We start from the raw sequence: 22,418 nt of genomic DNA on the forward strand, positions 1-22,418 counted from the left end.
CCAGTTGTGTGAGCGGTACTTGAAAAATCAGTCCACAACATTGTCATGAAACCCCTGTCTCCAACGCCACTTCTGCTGTGTGCACCACGAACACCTCTGCCAAGCTGCCCCCGGCCCGTACGGCTCGTGTGAGAACCATCACCGCTGCTCTGTGCTGGGAATGCCTCAAGCAACCGATTTACCAGAGTTGCTTGTTTATTAGCCAATATTAGGTCAAGGTTCTCCTGTGGCATGATGTTTTGTAATTTGCCTTTATAGCGTGGATCCACGATGCTGGCCAACCAGTAGTCGTCATCGTTCATCATTTTGGCAATGCGGGGGTCCCTTTTTAGGATCTGCAAGGCATAACCTGACATGTGGGCCAATGTTCCCGGTGTCAGTGATGCACTGCGAGTGCTGGTTGGAGGAGCACTTTCTGGCAAATCCACATCCCTCCAGTCATGCACAAACCCTGTACCAGACCTTGCCACGCCAACATTTTCACTTGCCCCACGAGATGCATCCTCCTCCCCTAAGTAATCATCCCCATCATCCTTCTCCTCCTCCTCTTCTTCCTCCACCTCGTCCAGGAGAGGTCCCTGAGCAGACAATGGCTGAATGTCATCAAGGATTCCCTCCTCCTCTTCCTCCTCATCAACATTGGCTGCAGAAGCCTGCTCCTTAAGGTGCGTCAAAGTTTGCATGAGCAGACGCATAAGTGGGATGCTCATGCTTAGGATGGCGTCGTCTGCACTTACCAGCCGTGTGCATTCCTCAAAACACTGAAGGACTTTACAGAGGTCTTTCAGCTTCGACCACTGCAAACCGGTCAACTCCATGTCTGCTCTCAAAGTGCCTGGCCGTGTATCCTCCCACAAATGCATTATGGCCTGCCTCTGCTCGCACAGCCGCTCCACCATGTGCAGGGTGGAGTTCCACCTTGTTGCAATGTCAATAATGAGGCGGTGGTTGGGAAGGTGGAGCAATCGCTGCAGCTTCTGCATACGAACGGAGTGTACAGGCGACCGGCGGATGTGCGCGCACAGTCTTCGCACCTTCTGGAGCAGGGCTGTTAACTCCGGATAATTTTTGAGGAAGCACTGCACCACCAGGTTCAAGGTGTGAGCCAAGCAAGGTATGTGGCTGAGTTTTGAAAGGGCTATGGCTGCCACAAAATTACGCCCGTTATCACTAACTACCTTGCCTGCCTCAAGATGTACACTGCCCAGCCATGACTCAGTTTGTCGCTGAAAGTACTCGGCCAGCACCTCGGCGGTGTGTCTGTCGCCCAAACACATCATCTGCAACACTGCCTGCTGACGCTTTCCACTAGCTGCTCGATAGGGTGACACCTCGTGTGCAACAGTGGCAGCTGCAGATGGAGTGCTCGTACGACTGCGCTCTGTGGATGAGCTTTCGCTTCTGGAGGAGGAGGAGGAGGAGGAGGGTCGAACGCCTACAGCCAACTGTTTCCTATACCGTGGGCTAGGCAGCACTGTCCCACCACTGCTGTCCCCTGTGGACCCTGCATCCACCACATTAACCCAGTGCGCAGTGATGGACACGTAACGGCCCTGGCCATGCCGACTGGACCATGCATCAGTTGTGAGGTGCACCTTTCCGCTCACTGACTGCTTGAGTGCATGGACAATGCGGTCTTTCACATGATGGTGGAGGGCTGGGATGGCTTTGCGAGAGAAGAAGTGGCGACTGGGTAGGTCATAGCGTGGTACTGCATAGGCCATGAGTTTGCGGAAAGCTGCGCTTTCCACCAACCGAAAGGGCATCATCTCAAACGAGATTAGTTTGGCAATGTGGGCGTTCAAACCCAGTGTACGCGGATGAGAGACTGAGTACTTTCTTGACCTACTCATAGTGTCTGGGAGGGTGAGCTGGACTTGAGAGCTGCATATGGTGGAAGTAGCGGTGGACAGGGCGGACTGAGAGAGGGTTGATGATGGTGATGGAGTTGGTGTTCTTTCTGATGGCCTAGAATCAGTCTTTCATTGATATAACAGTGGGATTCCCTGACTGCTGTGGCCTTGCAACGACACCTCAACATTTGCTGCTGTGCTAACCGGTGGGCTTACAGTGGGGGAAACAATGTAGCGTTGCTGACTACCTTCGTTGTGATCAGTTGCACCTGTGGCACTTGAGGTTTGGTGTTGTGTCCACGCTTGCAAGTGCATGCTGGTTAAATGTCTAAGCATGCAACTGGTATTCAAATTTTTCAGATTTTTCCCTCGGCTAAAGGTCTTTGCGCACTTCTTACAGATAACCTTGGCCTGATCATGAGGATTTTGTTCAAAAAAGTGCCACACTGCACTCTTCCTACTTTGGCAGACATTTTGCGGCCTAGCACACTGTGATCTTTTGACCCTCTGGACAAGCTGTCCAGCAACTCTTTTGATGTTTGGAACCTGTCTTTGGAGTGCTCCGGGCCTGCCAGATAACAGCTGTTGCGATGTCGATGTCTGCTGTGGATGCTCCTCATCTGAGCTATTGGAAGCAGCACCCTCTTCCCCCAATGGATGCCAATCTGGGTCAACAACTGGGTCATCCATCACCTCCTCTTCTATGTCATGTGCACCTTCCTCTGTGTCACCGTGTATGGTGGTATAGTGTGCGGGAAGGGGCACCTGAGTCTCATCAGGGTCAGAATCTGGCTCTGTACACTGCGAGGACAATGTAGTGCTCTGAGTGAATGTACCAGCAGAATCATCCATCAGCGGCTGTGCATCAGTGCACTCCATGTCAGATTCATCTTGGCCTGGGTAATTCACCATTTCGCTTGATAATCCAGGCATGGTATGTGAAAACAGCTCCATGGAGTAATCAGTAGTATGGCCTGCGTCATCCTTCAATCTTGGTTGGGGTGAAGGACACAAGGAAAGGTGTGGTTCATGAACATGAGCCTCCAATGACGACTCAGTGCTTTTACTTTTTACAACTGAAGAAGAGGAGGCGATAGAGCTGGAGGCTGAGTCATCAATGTAAGACAAAACTTTTTCCTGATGCTCTGGCTTTAAAAGCGGTTTGCCAACTCCTAGAAAACTAAGCGTTCGAGGCCTTATGTAGCCAGACGATGACGCAGGCTCAACACCTCCTGCATTCGATCCTATTTTGCTCTTGCCACTACCATCAGATCCACCACCAACACCATCATTACCAGCTGCCAACCCCCGCCCAATTCCACGGCCTCTTCCACCAGCCTTCCTCATTTTTGGTAGAAATGTAGACAAAATCCAACAAACCGGGGAGATTTTGAATTTCTGCAGACACTTGTGGACACTGGACACTTTTGGATTGTGTGAGGCCCAATGAATATCTGAGCGCTATGTGACAGGCTCGATGGCACAGCTGTGACAAAAATGACGAGAGGATAAGGGAGATTTTGAATTTCTGCAGACACTTGTGGACACTGGACACATTTGGATTGTGTGAGGCCCAATGAATATCTGAGCGCTATGTGACAGGCTCGATGGCACAGCTGTGACCAAAGTGACTAGAGGATAAGGGAGATTTTGAATTTCTGCACACACTTGTGGACACTGGACACTTTTGGATTGTGTGAGGCCCAATGAATATCTGAGCGCTATGTGACAGGCTCGATGGCACAGCTGTGACCAAAGTGACTAGAGGATAAGGGAGATTTTGAATTTCTGCACACACTTGTGGACACTGGACACTTTTGGATTGTGTGAGGCCCAATGAATATCTGAGCGCTATGTGACAGGCTCGATGGCACAGCTGTGACCAAAGTGACTAGAGGATAAGGGAGATTTTGAATTTCTGCACACAATTGTGGACACTGGACACTTTTGGATTGTGTGAGGCCCAATGAATATCTGAGCGCTATGTGACAGGCTCGATGGCACAGCTGTGACCAAAGTGACTAGAGGATAAGGGAGATTTTGAATTTCTGCACACACTTGTGGACACTGGACACTTTTGGATTGTGTGAGGCCCACTGATATCTGAGCGCTATGTGACAGGCTCGATGGCACAGCTGTGACCAAAGTGACTAGAGGATAAGGGAGATTTTGAATTTCTGCACACACTTGTGGACACTGGACACTTTTGGATTGTGTGAGGCCCAATGAATATCACAGCGCTATGTCACAGGCAGAAATTGGCTAGTGTATCACAAACTACAAGGTGTATGTAGAATTGGGCAGAATAGGAATCTCCCTAGAGTGCAGGTCTGTAAGAACGGAACATGTCCTCGTTTTATTCTCACAGAGTGACACACTGATAGCTTCACTGTGGCTGTGATAACAGCCGTTACACGGTACTGTGTGAGGAGCGTACACCGCTGTATGGTGTGAAAAAATGCACGCTCAGTACCTCAGCAGGACAAAAAATTGGGATTGCTTTTAAAAAAGCAGTTTGCGGAGCAGTGGGTAAACAGCAATGCAGGAATGTCAGGAAGCCTTAGAAGGCAGCCCAACAACCAACACCACTGATACACCACTATATAGCCTCCCCTTGCACTGCACACACAGTGACTGATGTGTTGTATAGGCAAAATCGCTAGCAGCAGAAGCAGTTTTTTTTTCTTCTCAGCAGGACAAAAAAAAAAATTGGGATTGCTTTTAAAAAAGCAGTTTGCGGAGCAGTGGGTAAACAGCAATGCAGGAATGTCAGGAAGCCTTAGAAGGCAGCCCAACAACCAACACCACTGATACACCACTATATAGCCTCCCCTTGCACTGCACACACAGTGACTGGTGTGTTGTACAGGCAAAATCGCTAGCAGCAGAAGCAGTTTTTGGTGTCTTCTTCCCTGCCTAACGCTCTCCCTACAAAATCATCAGCAGCAGCAGCTCTCCCTATTCTGAGATCAGCATGAGTAACATGGCGGTCGGCGTGCACGCCCTTTTATACCCCCTGTGACGCCCCCCAAAGCAAGCCAATCACTTGCATGCCCTTCTGAAAGATGGTGGTGACCCGTGCCTATGTCATCACGTTGCCCTCAGTGTCCGTGGATCCTGATTGGCTGAAAAAGAGCGCAAAACAAACTTTTGAAACGCGACTTTGGCGCGTAAGTCGCCGACCCCGTGGCCGACCTCATCCTAGGGTCGGGTTTCGTTTCATGAAACCCGACTTTGCCAAAAGTCGGCGACTTTTGAATTTTTTCGACCCGTTTCGCTCAACTCTAGTCACAAGTTCTGTTTGTGAGATCATGATTGGATGTTATCACTTTTATTTTTGCGAATGTGGATTTTTTTCTCTTAAGGCCCCTTTACACTTAGCAATGCACCAGCGATCCCGACAACGATACGACCCGGTCAGGATCGCTGGTGCATCGCTAAACGGTCGCTAGTGAGCTGCCAAACAGGCAGATCTAACCAGCGATGCAGCGACGCAGCAGCGGTCGTTACTTACCTTTCAGACGTGGCAATCCTGATGTCCTCCCGCCCGCGTCCACGCGTCGCTCGTCGGCGCCAGCAGAAAGCCCAGCCGGAAGCGCCCGAAGAGAAATGGAGCTGCACGATCAGCGACAGACAGCGGGGGAGCCGGTTGGAGGTAAGTATCACACATAGCGATATAGCTAGCAATATCACTGCTGCGTCACAAAATGGGTGATGCTTTAGCGCTATCGCTATGTGTAAAGGCCCCTTTACTTTCTAAAGAGATAAAGGGGGCTATATATTGTAAAAAGCTTGCTTTGGATTAGAAAAAAAAAACAGATTATTATTTTTTTTCCAAATCTAAACAGCACCACTCTTGGCTATGGATTTTGTCTAGTATTGCCGAGTTATACCTACACTAGTGAATGGGATTTAGCTGCAATATCAGGTATTCTCCATGGTCATAGCTGATGAATTGTCTGAAAAGAAGTGGACTTTTTGTAATCCTGGAAAATGCTTAGTACTTTATGGTATTTTAATACTGCCTATTTCTTCTTGTTTCAGGACTGTCAGTCTCAGGCGTACCAGGTGCTCTTGGACCTCTTGCTCTTACCACTTCTGCAATCACTGGACGTATGACAATACCTGGCATGACTGCGATTCCAGGACACTCCGTTTTGTTAGTCAGTAACCTAAATCCTGATGTAAGTCAGATGCCTTTTATAACTCCATTTTTTTAAAGTCGCCAAGAACCGTAATTCAGTCCCCCATACACCTTAGATGGGCACTGGACGATCGTTCAGATGTCCGTCCCATACATACTTTCTCTACTAAGTACCCCTGTGCTCTCTGAGAAGCCACTGCCAAATATCTCTGTCGGCGACTTTTGTAGCTGAATTCAAAAAGTTTGTCAGTCCGAAATTGGATTTGCTGAATCGTTTACTTCCCCCAACAGTCATCTGTGGGGACCTCCATATACATTATGGTCAGAGTTACTAGATATTAACTTTGCTCTCTTATCTACTTTGGTAATGTAAAACTGGCACTTGATGTTATAATCTAGTTTTATTTGCTGCTTGAAGACATCCCTGACTCTATGTAAAAAACAAACAGAAAAAGCAGAATATTGGTCATTTGCCTCTTATCTGCCTATAATTCATTTTGGGCAGAATGAAAACATTTGTGAAACAGTCTGAGTGCAAACCATGATCTCCCAACTGGCCATGGGTCTCCTGTTCCGAACTCAACAACTTCATATCTGCCTATGAGCCTGTTGAGTTTGGGTTAGGACTCGGAGTCCCACGGCCGGTGCTGCCATGTAGACTGTAACCTGCATATTATATTGAGAAAAGTTTGTGTTTAAGTTTTGGCAATATACTGTTTTGGTATTATCTAATATACTTTAGTTTATAACTTGCTTTGATAACTGTCTTGTCTTTTTTTACAGGTTATTTTACCCCATTGCCTATTTATCCTCTTCGGTAAGAATGAGTATTTTTATGTAGAAGAATTATTCATAAAATCATCTCTCCACATTCACTTGTGGCGAGATGAAAAGAACACTGAATACTGAAAATGAATGTTGAACCATGTTTAGATCGGGGCTAGGAAGTTTCTAGGTGATGGTAATGAGTTATGAATTCACAAAATGTCTTCAGACCCATGCAGAGTAAAAGATCATTCAAATGTCAGCGATTTTTCTTGTACTGCCCGATTTATTTTTATTTTGTATTTTTTTTTTAATCTGAGAGTAGTCAGTTTTTAACCTCAGTTTTATAACTTTTTTTTTTCTCATAGGCAATAAAAAGAATGATGGCGCTTCTAAAGCTTTTCCTATCAAATATAGTCAATGAAAAATTTATATCTGGCATCCGATTTATAATTTTTTTACTTTTTTTTAATTTTTTCGCGGACTTGCATTAGTGAGCTTGAACATGGATCAAAAACTGGTATGTCTGTTTTTTTGTGTGGACCAGACGACATGACCTGTGAACAACTCCGTAGACTATAGTGAATATAAGTAATGTCTATGAAAAACACGGAGAGAACTCGTTCATGAAAAATTGCCGTCTGCATGTACCTTTAGTGTACGTGCATACTATCGAAGACTTATGATTCTGATTTTTTTTCAATCTTTTAGGAGTATATGGGGATGTTCATCGCGTGAAGATTCTCTTTAATAAAAAAGAAAATGCATTGGTGCAGATGGCAGATGCAACTCAAGCCCAGCTTGGTGAGAACTGAAAGGTTTGGTCTAGGATTTAAAAAAACAAATGGAAAGCAACCCCCAAACATTTGTATTTTGCATTGTGCCCCTCAGCCCAATAGCAGGCACAGCCGATTTTTTTAATCTTCTCCAATTTATTGATCAATATTTATCTTTTCATTACTGGCATTTGTTCTGGTTAGAGATAGCCAAATACAGTCCTTGGCTATTTCTGGCGTCTCCACAGAGAAAGAATAAAGCCAAGAGGTGTACTAAGTTATGTCTGGCAGTCCTATGCACATTAGATGAAGTGGCGGTGCACATGCTCAACCTCCACTCCATTCAGACTGGGCTCTGAGGAGTGCCATTCTTGGGATCACTGAGAGTACCAGCTGTCAGACCGCCAGTGATCATTTATGTCCTATGCTACAAATTGGGTATAAATGACTATCTTGGGAATATGAATAGACTACTTATCACTTATCAATGGCTCATGCTAGATGATGGTGGGATCATCTTTACACACATTCATTTATCTTAGTATATGTTGGCTGGTTTAATTAACCCCTTAACGACCAGGGGTATTTTTGGTTTTGCATTTTCGTTTTTCGCTCCCCTTCTTCCCAGAGCCATAACTTTTTTATTTTCTGGTCAGTATGGCCATATGAGTGCTTGTTTTTTGAGGGACGAGTTGAACTTTTGAACGACACCATTGGTTTTACCATGTCATGTAACAGAAAACGGGAAAAAAATTCAAAGTGCTGTGAAATTGCAAAAAAAGTACAATCCCACACTTGTTTTTTCATTGACTTTTTTTTTTTACTAGGTTCACTATATGCTAAAACTGACCTGCCATTATGATTCTCCAGGTCATTACAAGTTCATAGACACTAAACATGTCTATGTTCTTTTTTTATCTAAGTGGTGAAAAATAATTCCAAAGTTTGTAAAAAAAGAAAAAAAAAAAGTTGCCCTTTTAAGAGACCCGTAGCGCGTCCATTTTTTGTGATCTCAGCTTGGGTGAGGGCTTATTTTTTGTGTGCCAATCTGACATTTTTATTGATACCATTTTGGTGCAGATACGTTCTTTTGATCGCCCATTATTGCATTTTATTACAATGTTGCTGAGACCAAAAAAATGTAAATCTGGCGTTTTTGATTTTTTTCTCGCTACACCATTTACCGATTTGATTAATTCTTTTTTTATATTGATTGGGCGATTCTGGAACATGGAGATACCAAATATGTGTATATTTGAATTTTTTAATTGTTTTATTTTGAATGGGGCGAAAGAGGGATGATTTGAACTTTTATATTTTTAAAATATTTTTAAAAACCTTTTTTTTTTTTACTTTTTGCATGCCTCGATAGTCTCCATGGGAAACTAGAGGCTTCACTTTTCTGATCGCCTCTGCTGCATAGAGCAGGGCTGCAGTCCTGCTCTATGTAGCAGAAATGCTCATTTGCTATGAGCGCCAACCACTATGCGGCGCTCATAGTGATCCAGCAATGACAACCACAGGGGTCTTCTCCTGACCCAGGGTTGTCATGCCAACCCATCGGCGTCCTGCAGTCATGTGACACGGGTGCCAGTGGGAGGAGGGAATGATGTGCTTCCCGTGCATGCATGTTAAATGCCTCTGTTAGAGTTTGACAGCGGCACTTAACATGTTAACAGCCGTGTGTGAATCGCGATTTCATCCGCGGCTGTTCCAGGCACATATTAGCTGATCAGATCAGCTGTCATGTCCCGGAAAAGGTACGGGCTAATCGCTGGAACCTGCACCAAACATGGACGTTAAGGGGTTAATTAAAGCCAGTATTTGTAAATCTGCTTTAATGTGTTCCTGCTCCAAATTTACGACTTTTCCCAAGCTTAAAACCATGGACTTGAAACATTTTCGTTAATATTTCCATCACTTCATTAAAGGGAATTTGTCACCAGGTTTTTGCCACCTAATCTGAGAGCAGCGTAATGTAGAGGCAGATACCCTGATTCCAGTGATGTGTCACTTACTGGTTTGCTAAGTGTAGTTTTGATAAAATCACTGTTATATCAGCAGATGATTATCACTAGATGTGAAAATCTACTTGGAAAAGATTAATTATATCCTAGGGTTCTGAAGCAGATACAAAAGACAAAAAACTGACTGGCACATCCAGACTAGTGTGAATAGGTGCATACTAGCAGCAGCTACCTCCATATACAATATACAAAAAAAGGTTGTACTCTATCATGCTAAAGCATGTAAATGTGAAATAAGTGAAATTTGAATAGCAATACAGCTTTAGAGTGTTAGGAAAAATATGAGACGCTTAGCATAAAATTTGGCCAAATATTATTATCTGCCCATCAACCATCGTCAAGGTGGTCTCAGTCTGATGGGTCCCTGACCTGTGCGAATACCTCTCTAAGGCCTCATACCCATTGGCGATTAAATCGGACGATTGCAATTCCATTTTTAATCGGATTGCACTCTGACCCATGTTAGTCAATGGGTGACATCTCACTTGCGATTTTTTTTCTCAGCCAAAATCGGTCTGAGAAAAAAAACGCAGCATGCTGCGATTTGCAGCGATTTTCAACAATAGAAGTCAATGGGTGCGATTAAAAAAACGGACCGTCCGTTTTCCATCTGTTTTTAATGGATACATCACCATTCTGTGTATAGAACACTGTAAATGGTCCTGTAAATGACTGTAGAAAGAGTGGCTGGGAAAAAAAAAAACGGATGAAAAACGGATGGAAAACAGATGGAAAAAAAAAAGCATAGAAATCGCATGACACTGGCATAACACTCCACCCTTTTTTACAGTCCAGAAATCGGACCTTTTTTTTAATCGCCAATGGGTATGAGGCCTAAGGCTGAAGGAAATAGCAGAGGAAATTATTGAACCACTCTCCATAATCTTTGAAAAATCTTGGAGAAAAGGAGAAGTCCCAGAAGACTGGAGAAGAGCAAATGTTGTCCCCATCTTCAAAAAGGGGAAGAAGGTGGACCCAGGGAACTATAGGCTTGCGAGCCTCACTTCTACACCAGGATTGATCTTTGAACAAATTATGAAACACTAGCTGCTGGCCCGATTCTAAAGCATCGGGTACTCTAGAATATGGCCAGCGGGAGATTAAAATAAAAAAAGTGATATACTCACCTTCCGACAGCCCCCGGACTGTGTCCCTCCTCTCCATGCTCTCAGGATCTTCCGTTCCCAGTATTGCTTTGCGCCAAAGACCGCTGTTGACGTCACTCTCGCGAGAGCGAGACGTCATCAGCGGTCTTTGGCGCAAAGCCTTACTGGGAACGGAAGATGCCGGGAGCGTGGAGAGGAGAGAAAAAGTCCTGGGGCCATCAGAAGGTGAGTATATCACTCTTTTTTATTTTAATTCTATTTTTTACACATTTATGGTACCCAGGGTCCAGAGGAGTCTCCTCTCCTCTGGACCCTGGGTACCGCTAGCTAGTCATCTCCCGGCTGCGTCGTCGCTGATGCCCGTGCGCCCGGCAACCGTCAGGTAATCAGCAGCTAGCGCAGCTGATCTCCCGACTGTAGCAGTGACGTGCGTCCTTCTAATTGAGGCCTGCGCACTGCGTCTGTCGCTGATTGGTCGCGGCCGCCAGGCCTCAACCAATCAGCAACGCAGGATTTCGGTTACAGACAGACACCATGAGACGATTACATATATATATATATATATATATATATATATATATATATAGAGAGAGAGAGAGAGAGAGAGAGAGACAGATACCTCATCAAGTGCCTTAACTGCTTAACCAGAGCCAGCGTGGTTTTGTAACTAATAAGTCATGCCAGACTTCCTTCTGACAGAATCACTGACTGGGTGGATCAGGGAAACGCAGTAGATATAGTATAACTTGAGTTCAGCAAAGCATTTGACAGCGTATCTCATACCATCCTTATTGCAAAAAATGTGCAAGTATGGAATGGATAAGGCAACTATTAGGTGGGTTCATAACTTGCTTAGTGATCGGACCGAAAGAGTGGTCATAAATGCTTGCACATGCAGTTGGAAGAATGTTTCAAGTGGGATACCATAGGACTGTGTCCTGGGTCCTGTGTTGTTCAACATCTTTATCAATGATTTAGATAAAGGAATTGAGGGTAAACTGATTAAATTTGCTGATGACACAAAGCTAGGAGGGATAACTAATACTAGAGAAGAATGGTGACTGGTCTGCAATGTCCTATGAGGAACATAGTGGATTTTGGAATGTTTAGCTTACAAATGGGAAGACTGAGAGGAGACTTAATAGCTGTCTACAAATATTTCAAGGGCTGTCACATTGTAGGGGAATCATTTGCACAAAGAAAGACTAGAAGCAATGGTAGGAGACACAGATTAGATATTAGAAAAAACCTTTTTGACAGTCAGGGTGATCAATGAGTGGAACAGGCTGCCACAGGAGGTGGCGAGTTCTCCTTCAATGGAAGTCTTAAAACAGAGGCTGGACAGACATCTGTCTGGGATGTTTTAGTGAATTCAGCATTTAGCAGAGGGTTGGGCACAATGACCCAGGAGGAGGTCCCTTCTAACTCCATCACTCTATGATTCTATGACTAGCAGACTAGTAAACCTCCTGTCATGTAGTCCTCCATATTCATGAGCTCTGTATAACCCCGACCAAAGATTGGTAACTTTCTCTAGAGAGAACAATCAGTGGTGTCAGCGGGGTTATGCAAAGCTCAACATTCAGAGAAGTGGTAGATCTACAACAGATAAAACAGTGATTTTATCAAAATGACAGAAAGCAGCCAATAACTGACACATTCCTGAAATCAGGGTCTCTGTCCATACAACTTGCCGCTGTCAAATGGGGTAGTGAAAACCGGGTGATAGGTTCCTTTTAAAAATAATATTCAGATGCCTAACGTTACCTGTTAGGGCTCATTCCTACTTGCGATGAAATTGGATGAATGCCATCCGAAAAAAAATCAGATTGCATTCGGACTGATAGAATAATATCTTTGCATGTTCATCTGCGTTTTTTTTTTCCAGCTTGGATTTAATCACGATCAGACTGGAAAAAAAGTCACAGCATGCTGCGTTTGTAATCGAAAATCAGATCGCATCCTGCAATAGAAGTCAATGGATGTGAGAAAAAAAATCACACCACACTTGGTACATGCGAGTGCTGTCTGATTTTTACACACCGATCGCATTTGAAAAGCCGGCAATTCATGTGCCACGTACAGTAAAATCACACTAATAGGTTAGAATAGATATACTATATACACATCAAACACATAGATATATAGATGTAAGTGACACACACATATATATATATATATATATTTATATATATATATATATATATATGTATGTATATATTTTGTACTGTAAAATCACTGCAAGAGCCGACAGGATAGAAGAGATGGATTACATATAGTAAGTACACATAGGTAGATATACAGGTGTCTGTGACAAATACTTTTAGTACAGTGTGTGTGCAGCTTTATGTACATGTATTTAATTAATAAAAGATTATTTAAGAAAAAAAAAATGTCGTGGGCTCCCGTGTAATTTTGTTAACCAGCAGAGGGAAAGTCAATGGTTGGGGGCAGATGTTTATAGCCTAGAAAGTGGGTAATACCCATTGAGCTTCCCAGGCTATTAATAGCTCACAGCTGTATAATAAGCCTTTACTGGCTATTAAAATGGGGGACCCCCCAAAAAATGACATGGGGTCCCCCTATAATTAATAACCAACAAAGGCTATGCAGACAGCTGCAGGCTGATTTTAATAGCCTAGGAAAGGGCCATGGATACTGCCCCCAGGCTAAAAACATAAGCTCTCAGGCACCCCAGAAAAGGCGCTTCTCTAAGATGTGCCAATTCTGGCACTTGGCCTTGCTCTTCCCACTTGCCCTGTAACGGTGGCAAGTGGGGTGATTGTTGGGGGGGGGGTAGATGTCACCTTTGTATTGTAAAATGACTTCAAGCCCCAAGATTAGTAGTGGAGAGGCGTCAATTAGATGCCCCCATTACTAACCCCATAGTCACATTGTATGAAAACACAGGCACCCAGAAGAAAGTCATTTATTTGAAAGAATGACACAGCCTCCTTTAATAATCTTAATTAAACCATACTTATGACCTAGCCAATTCTCCCGATGCTCTCGTCATCTGCAAAAGAGTTAAATAAAACAAACCACAATATTCCTCACCTTTCTGCAGAGATGATTATCCATTTGTTCCACGAAGGGTCCAGCTTTGCTGCATCTAGATGGCAGGCTGCATGGTTACATGATGCGACAATACAGCTTGTAATCCAGCAGACACTGAGCACTGAGTGCTCAGTGTATCTATTTGAAATCCTATTACCTATCTGAGGGCACCGCTAGCGTGAGAAAGTTCTCCTGCTTGTGGTGCTGTCAGAAAGGTCCTGCGAGTTCAAAGCCAATGAACTTACTTCACCTATGTAATGTCGGCGATTTTACACGTACGTTGAATACACCTGAGAAAATAAAAGCTGATTTGAACTGCCCCATAGATTAACACTGGGATGAGTGCTATGCGATGTTTTCTCGCATAGCACTCAGCCGTATTCTACAGTAGTGTGATTCCGGCCTTATACAAATGTTGACTACTAGTCCACCATTTTTTTCAGATTTACATGAATTGTGATGACTAGATTGTTCATGTGTGCTGTACACAAGTACAAACCATACATTTTTGTAATAATTGCTGAAAGATATTAATTATGATACTTTTTTTATGGTTTTGCCTATTTAGCTATGAGTCATCTAAATGGGCAGAGACTTCATGGAAGGGTTCTAAGAATTACCTTGTCAAAGCACCAATCTGTTCAGCTTCCTCGTGAAGGCCATGAAGACCAAGGCCTGACTAAGGACTATACCAACAGCCCACTACATCGCTTCAAAAAACCGGGCTCAAAGAACTTCCAGAATATATTTCCACCTTCAGCAACCCTGCACCTGTCGAATATACCGTATGTATAAAATATGAATATCATATTTAAAGGCTCTGTCCACTACTTTTATATTGTTGACCTAACCTCAAAATAGGTCATTATTATCAGACTTAAGTGGGAATCTGGTATAGAAGACCGGGCACACTTATTTATGCAGTGAAAGATTTTAATGTGCAATACATACAGTAGTCACATCACAACCGTTTCAGTCTGTCAAGACCTTCATCAGTGTGCTACAAATAAAAATATTTACAGTGTAACAATGAAAATAAACAAAATACAAAACGAAAGTATATACAAATGAACAGTAAAGAGAAAAATGCACATCCTGGAGAATCGCATATAATATATAAAGGGTCTCAAAAGAGCATAGGGAAAACCCAGTGGATTGATCCATCAAAAGATCTCAAACAACAAAATCACAGAAATATGTATCCCTGAGTGCAGTGATAGAGGGACATATATGGAGAACAAAAATGACCTACCTAAAAGATATAGCGCTGGAATGTGCAATAGGCACAAGCTTAGTGGTGGTAGGCTGTGGGGAGAGAGTGAACTGACAAAGTGACGATGGGAACATCGCACAAGAAATATGAAAACCGGTCTAAATAGGAGATAACACCTACCAATAGGGCAGATATGGTAATGGTACGCCGGTCTCCTCACATGGAGGGTCTATGGAGAATTTACATATAACAAGAGCGTGAACAGCGCAAAAGAAACTATAAAAGCGCATTAAAGGGAGCTTACCAGAGATAAAGTGGCACAGAGTTCCTCAGGACGCGATATCCACCGCAAGTCACGGAGTGGAGGGCGTGGGTAAAAAGCTCCTATATATAGTAAAGTCGCGTGTGTACTCTGAGGGCTGTGTCGGGCGAGCGCCGGAAGTGACATTTTGCGTGTCAAAGACAGGAAGTTCCTGTCTTGTGCATTCCATAGACCAGAAGTGCCTGGATACTGCGTTCCACGGGGTGGTTCTGAACGGGGAAGGATCCACTCGGGTGTAACAGGATGGCACAATAGTGAATGCGGCACAGACAGAGAGATGGCAGTGGAGTGATCTGTGTCAGAAAGGCACGGAATGTGCACAGCATAATTTCAAAAAGAGACAATACATTAGTATTCAAGTCCATGAAGTGAAAAATGCAAACAACTGATGAACAAATATTATAAAAACTGCAGTATATGTCAAATATATAGATGCTTAGACAGATCATCTTGGGATCACCCCTGAAATTTTTACAGAATTACAAATAAAAAATATATTGTACAAGATAGTAGTCCGGGGATATCTGGACAATGGGAGAGACCCTTTTAAATAAATGTTTGTAAGTCCTAATCCCTGTTGAGGCCCCTGGGTGTGAGAGTATTGAGTTCATGGATCCAGAAGGCCTCTGCGTTTAAACATTGACACACGATTACCTCCACTGCGAGACGGGGACACATGTTCAATTACTTGGAACCTAAGTTGGGACACATTATGTCCAGCTGAGACAAAATGTAGAGGAATAGGAAGTAAAAGGTTCTTGAATCTAATTGTCGATTTATGCTTTGAGACCCTGTCCTTGTCCATTTCACGAGTTTTTTTTTTTTTTTTTTTAAATTCTCTGGAAGCATGGTTGAAAAGCAATGTCTGACTTTCAGTTATTCATTTTCATAGATTTTTTTAATTTATTGTTACGTTTGTCAGATTCAAGCTATTTCTGTGACCATTGTGGGCTTTTCTGTCATTAAACGAGGGGTACCAACAATCTTAACCACGCGTGTATATTGCATTTGGTTGACGGTGTCATAGATACGATTATTGAACAATAATGAAAATTGTCTTTTATAGCATCCTTGAGACAGTGTATAAAATAGATTTATAGATGGAAAATGCTAAACTAATATTATCATTGACTTCTCACTGTGAAAAGTAAAAATAAACCTTTGTATATGGTAGTACATTACCAAGGATCGTCAGTGCAATTCTTTCATAACTGTTGTATGCTTCACTTTCTTTATTTTCGAAAGGCCTTCAGTTTCTGACGATGACCTTAAAAGATTGTTTGCAAGTACTGGATGTTCAGTCAAGGCCTTTAAATTCTTCCAGTGAGTATCAGTACAGAACTATGTGCAATAATCATTTTATTTTGCCTCCTTTTAATCCTATCAGTATACAGTGTACAACGTGACCTGATCTAAAAGACACTTTACAGGTTTATTAAATTAATTCTGCCTGTGTCTGTTTGCTTCTGAACTGCTTAATTTATTGTTTAGGAATGTTATGTTGTGTCATCAAAATTACATCTGATATCGCAAGTACAGAATGTTCTTTCAAGTTCTTGTTAGTACACAGACATACATTAATCTCTTTTTAAGAGAACCCTTTTTATTATGCTTTTAAAGGGAATCTGTCACCCCATTTTTGCTCTGAGCTGCTGCCACCACCATCAGGGGCTTATCCTACAGCATTCTGTAATGCTGAAAATGGATCGCCTGCCAGGGCAGTGGTGTTACGCGGTACCGGGCCGGTGTCTCAGAGGGATGTGTCACAGTGGCGGTGACCCGGTCCATGGCCCTGGGCGTCCATGCAAAAGGGGTGAAGCGTGGCTGAATAAAGTTTATAGGTGGAAGATACGTGACGCCACCTGTGGTGCTCGGCAATGAAGGGCTTAAGCCGACGCTGCAGGCAGACCCTCTGGGACAGATGGTATAAGGCAGCAAGATGTAATAGCTCCCCACAGGTAGAGCTGTACTCCCAGGGCAGTAGTAATAGGTGTTGAGGAAGAGGGTGTAGTGGTTAGGCACAGAGATGTAGCAGTGCTGAAGGGGGTTGCAGGAAGAAGGCAATGACACAGTAGGGTGCAGTTTCCTTTACTTTGCTTTGTAAGTGCAGTCCAGGATCCAGATTACAGATGGAACAGGAGTTAATCAGCCTGGAAGCAACTTAGGAATCTCTCTATGCAGATGGGTTGTGTAGTCTCCGTTCTAGTGCTTATCTGAGGCACTTGCAGTTCTGAGTTACACTGAAGTTCCTCTTGCTTGCTCTCTTTGAGAACTCCCCCTCGTATGGCAGGCAGCCATAGCCTCCTTTTTCTGGCTCACACACGTTACTGCTGTGCCTCCGAGTCTTAGTTGGGAACAGAGCATTTACAGCTTCTCGTTCCTCTGGTTTCTGCTGCAGGACCATCAGCATCCATACAACCTTGGATACCGGACTCCGGACGATTCGCTTCAGCTAGAAGTGAGCCTGAATACTGCTCAATCCTCCAGCACCTCTCTCCCGCGTCCACACACTTCACCTTCTCCACACGAACTCTACTAACTTCCCTTTCCTGGCCACAGAGAGCAGCTCCTCAGCAGTTTGATTCAGAGCTCCCTCTGCTGGCCTGGAGTGGGAACTGTGCTGTGTGCTAGATTTACCTGAAAGAAAGACCCTTCATTGCTTCCAAGCATGACATCACACTCCCTAGGAGGAAGGTAATACCACTGTGGCGACCGGACTCATGGGGGCACCACATTCCCCCCTAGTGCAATTCAGTACTCCTGGACTGAGAGAAACATGCAAACATATAAACAAATGAACAATTGTAACTGTTACAAGATTTCAAAAATGGAAAATTACAAAAACCATAGCTCAAAAATAGTCCTTGTGACGATTAGTCCATGCGTCAATGTCCATGGTCCAATTCCTGAGTAGTTGGTAAACTATGTACAAGTAGAGTTTTGGCCACACATAGTCCTGTGGCCCAAATGTCCATCAAAAACAAACTGAGATTGCTCAAAAGATTCTTATTTTGCTTATTTACATTTTACCATTTACATAACTTATTTATATACGAAACCTTATGGGTGGTATACCTTGGGTACTACGGACAGACCTACGTAGCACTGGTGGTGTTGGGGACCTTACTGGATGCCTTGTGTTAACTACTACTGGTGTAGTGCGTGCTGTACTGGCTACACTACTGGTGGTTCTGCGTAGCACTGGGATACTAGATTTCCTAGGACCACTTCTACTCACTGTGGGCATGATAGATTCACCACTGGCAGGGCTAGGAGTCTCTTGCTCCACTGCTGGTGTGGCATCTGCTGCCTGTACTTGCTGGTTTTCAGGGTGGTCTTGAGTCACTTCTTCTTGCACTACCAGTTGGGGAAAGGTCAAAACTGGCACCACTATGGCCTGATTTGCTCTAGTCCAATTTGCAGGGAATTCTCCAAGTACAGTACTGACCTTTTCTTCTTCTTCCTCGCTGGGCTGAAGGTTGTTTTGCTCTTCCATCCTGTCCTTTAGTTGGTCAGGGCACAGTATCAGGTGATCCCTCGACACTGCTGATGAGGTTTCTCCTCCATCCTTACTGATAAGGCACACTTTGGTATTGTCAAAGTTTGATGGTAGGACGGTGTAGGGTTCATCTTCCCATTGGTCATCCAATTTATGCATCCTCCTTTTCCTCTTTAGGACCTGTTCTCCTGGTGACAAGGGAACTGCAGGTGCATGTTGATTGTAGTTCTTTTCCTGTTTTTGTCTCGCCTGAGCTAGACTCTTTTCTACGCACTCTTGTACTCTTCGGTATTGCTGCTGCCACTCTGTATCCCAGTCAGCATCTGGTGATGTCACCTCAGGTGTAAGGACTCCCATATCCAAATCAATAGGCAACTTGCCAGGCCGCTCTCTCATTAGGTAGGCTGGAGTGCAGTTGGTGGAATTCACAGGAATGTGATTGTAGAGGTCTACCAGATCCGGCAACTTCTCTGGCCACAGATTCCTCTTTTCCAAAGGCAAGGTCTTCAGCAGATCGATCACCACCTGATTCATCTTTTCACACATGCCATTGGTCTGTGGATGGTATGGTGTTGTCCTGAACTTCTTGCAACTGTACAAGTTACAGAATTCCTGGAACACTTCTGTCTCAAAAGCTGGACCTTGATCTGTAAGCGCTCGCTCGGGATATCCGTGTGGTCGACAAAAGTGCTGTTGGAATGCTCTGGCTGCTGTCCTGGCTGTTTAATCCTTGACAGGCACGACTACCAGGAATCTCGAGTAGTGGTCAACGATGGTAAGAGCATAAATGTAGCCTGAACAGCTTGGGACCAGCTTCACATGGTCCAGGGCTACCAAATCGAGTGGCTGTTTAGTTGTTATGGGCTGCAAAGGGGCTCGCTGGCTGTTACGGTCCTTTCTGCGCAGGTTACATTGTCCACACTCCCGGCACCAATTTTGAATGGCCTTCCTCATACCAGCCCAGTAGAATCTCTCCTGGAGCAAGGCCTCCAACTTCTTCCATCCAAAGTGTCCTGCTACATTGTGGTACGCTTCCAAGGCCATCGATGCCTCCCTCTTTGGGAATACCACCTGCCAGACCAGCTCATGAGTGCGGACATTGATACTCCTCTGACACAGCTTTCCCTCATAGATGAACAGCCTGCCTCTTTCCTTCCACAACTGCTGGGTTTCTTCAGGAGCATCTGGACCTGGGCATGAGTCAGCTAGTGACAGTAGCTCTTTACCAGGAGGACTGCGAGGTCGCTATCCTGCGTTTCTGCCCAGTCATGATGAGGCAATGGATTTAGGGTGGCCTCTTTCACTATAGATCGTCTGTTTCTCCTTGGGCATGTTGGGCCGCAAATGGCCTGAGGAAGGCAGGTAACTCTATTTCTTCGAGTGCCTCAGGGTCTTCTCCCCCATCTGGCAGATTGGGCATCCTGGACAGCGCATCAGCATTGGCATTCTTGTGCCCAGCTCGGTACTTGATGGTAAATTCATAGTTAGACAGCCGGGCCATCCATCGCTGTTCCAGTGCACCTAGTTTTGCAGTTTCCAAGTGAGTCAGCGGGTTGTTGTCCGTGAAGATGGTTAACTTGGCTGAAGCTAGGTAATGCTTGAATCGTTCAGTCACAGCCCAGACTATGGCGAGGAACTCCAGTTTGAAGGAACTGTAGTTGTCAGGGTTCCTTTCAGTGAGACAAAGCTTCCTGCTGGCGTAGGAGATCACTGTTTCTTTGCCATTCTGTACCTGTGACAGTACTGCTCCCAGTCCCACGTTGCTGGCATCAGTATACAGAACAAATGGTCGGTCATAAGCTGGGTAGGCCAGAACTTCATCTCCTGTGTGAGCCATTTTCAGTCGAGTGAAGGACCTCTCCAGTTCCTCATTCCATTCAAATGCAGGACTCTTCTTCCTGGCTTTCTTGGGCTGGCCCACCAGAAGATTTTGCATAGGTGTGGCTAATCTCAGTGAAGCCTTTGATGAACCTTCGGTAGTAGCCTACCAACCTGAGGAATTGACGTACCTCATGGAGGTTGCTGGGCTTCTGCCAGTCCCGGATGACAGTGACTTTGTCAGGATCTGGTGCCACACCTTCTGCACTCACAACATGACCGAGGTACTGTACCTTGGGCTTCAGGAGGTGGCATTTGGATGGCTTCACTTTCAGGCCAAAGTTGGACAAGGCTTCAAACACCTCAGCGATGTGCTCCAGATGGTCTTCATAAGTCTTGGAGAAAACAATGACATCATCAAGGTACAACAGAACCGTCTCGAGGTTCTTGTGTCCAAGACAGCACTCCATTAGCCGTTGAAATGTCCCTGGGGCGGTGCAGAGCCCGAACGGCATGTAGTTGATCTCGCAGAGACCCATTGGTGTGGTAAACGCTGTTTTCTCCTTGTCTGCCTCTGCCACTGGAACTTGCCAATAGTGAGATCTAAGGTGGAAAAACTGTTAGCAGTTTTAAGTGCAGCTAATGACTCTTCAATTCTGGGTAATGGGTAGGCATCCTTATGTGTAATGCTGTAAATTTTTCTGTAATCAACACACATTCTCATGGTACCATCTTTCTTTTTCACAAAGACTATTGGAGCTGCCCATGGGCTACAACTATCTCTGATCACCCTAGCTTCCTTCATTTCCCGCAACATACTTTTGGCACATTGATATTGTGTTGGGGGTATAGGCCGGTACCTTTCTTTAATGGGTGGATGATCTCCAGTGGGGATATGGTGTTGAATCCCTTTTGCATGGACGCCCAGGGCCATGGACCGGGTCACCGCCACTGTGACACCTTCCTCTGAGACACCGGCCCGGTACCGAGTAACCCCACTGCCCTGGCGGGTGATACATAGATAAGCCCTCGATGTAACCTGAAAGATAAGAAAAACGAGTTAGATTATACTCACCCTGGGGTCTGGTCCGGTCCGATGGGTGTCGCGGTCCGGCGCCTCCCATCTTCATACAATGACGTCCTCCTTACTTCTCCCTCAGCTCCTGTGCAGGCATACTTTATCTGCCCTGTTGCACATACCAGCAGCATGGTCCGAACTGTGTGCTTTCCCATGCTACAAGCAAAGGCAACAGCACCTCTGTAACATGAGAGAAGTGCTTGGAGATGAAAGCTAACCAGATCCAGCAGTGTGTCCTACTTCAGAGCAGTGTTATCAAGCTCTAAAACCTAGCGCATACAAGCGCGCGCTCCTTGCTGAAGAAACCGGGCACCTTTGATGCACTTGTCTAGATTACTAGAGCATTGTAATTTACCTAGTTCTTGGAGGGATTTTTAATATGTTGTGTAAAGTTGCTTGTTTATAAAATAAGTATTGCTTTTTTACCCACATAAAGAGAGCATCAATTTTTGTCATGGTGAACAGTACACAGGATGTAATAATGGCTGCAGAGCAGAATAAAATGTTTTTTATTTTAATTTTGCTTCTCCATTACACAGATAATGAGTGTCAAATATTTTGATTGCCAATTAGTTAGTTGAACAGCTGACATGTGCCTCTAACAGCCACGTGTGGAATCGTGATCCACCTGCGGCAGTTAACCCGTTAAATGCCGCTGTCAAACTCTGACAGCGGCATTTAACTCACGCTTCTGGCAAGCCCACCAGAAATCCCGCCCATCGTTGACCCCTGTCACGTGATAGCAGGTCACTGATGGGTT

At 44.6% G+C, this 22,418-nt stretch overlaps 1 protein-coding gene across 5 annotated transcripts in view; it reads left to right on the forward strand.

The window, feature by feature from the left end:
- PTBP3 (polypyrimidine tract binding protein 3) overlaps positions 1-22,418 on the forward strand; it is a 242,861-nt gene that overhangs the window by 207,228 nt on the left and 13,215 nt on the right. For all 5 annotated transcript variants that reach the window (XM_073549696.1, XM_073549699.1, XM_073549695.1 and 2 more), the window contains 5 exons: positions 5,898-6,037; positions 6,781-6,814; positions 7,474-7,566; positions 14,297-14,513; positions 16,509-16,586. In XM_073549696.1, the coding sequence (XP_073405797.1) occupies positions 5,898-6,037; positions 6,781-6,814; positions 7,474-7,566; positions 14,297-14,513; positions 16,509-16,586 (562 nt within the window). The remainder of the gene's footprint in view (positions 1-5,897; positions 6,038-6,780; positions 6,815-7,473; positions 7,567-14,296; positions 14,514-16,508; positions 16,587-22,418) is intronic.

Source organism: Dendrobates tinctorius, unplaced genomic scaffold (genome assembly GCF_039654945.1).
Source record: "Dendrobates tinctorius isolate UK_male_01 unplaced genomic scaffold, ASM3965494v1 ptg000160l, whole genome shotgun sequence".
Lineage (NCBI taxonomy): Eukaryota > Metazoa > Chordata > Amphibia > Anura > Dendrobatidae > Dendrobates > Dendrobates tinctorius.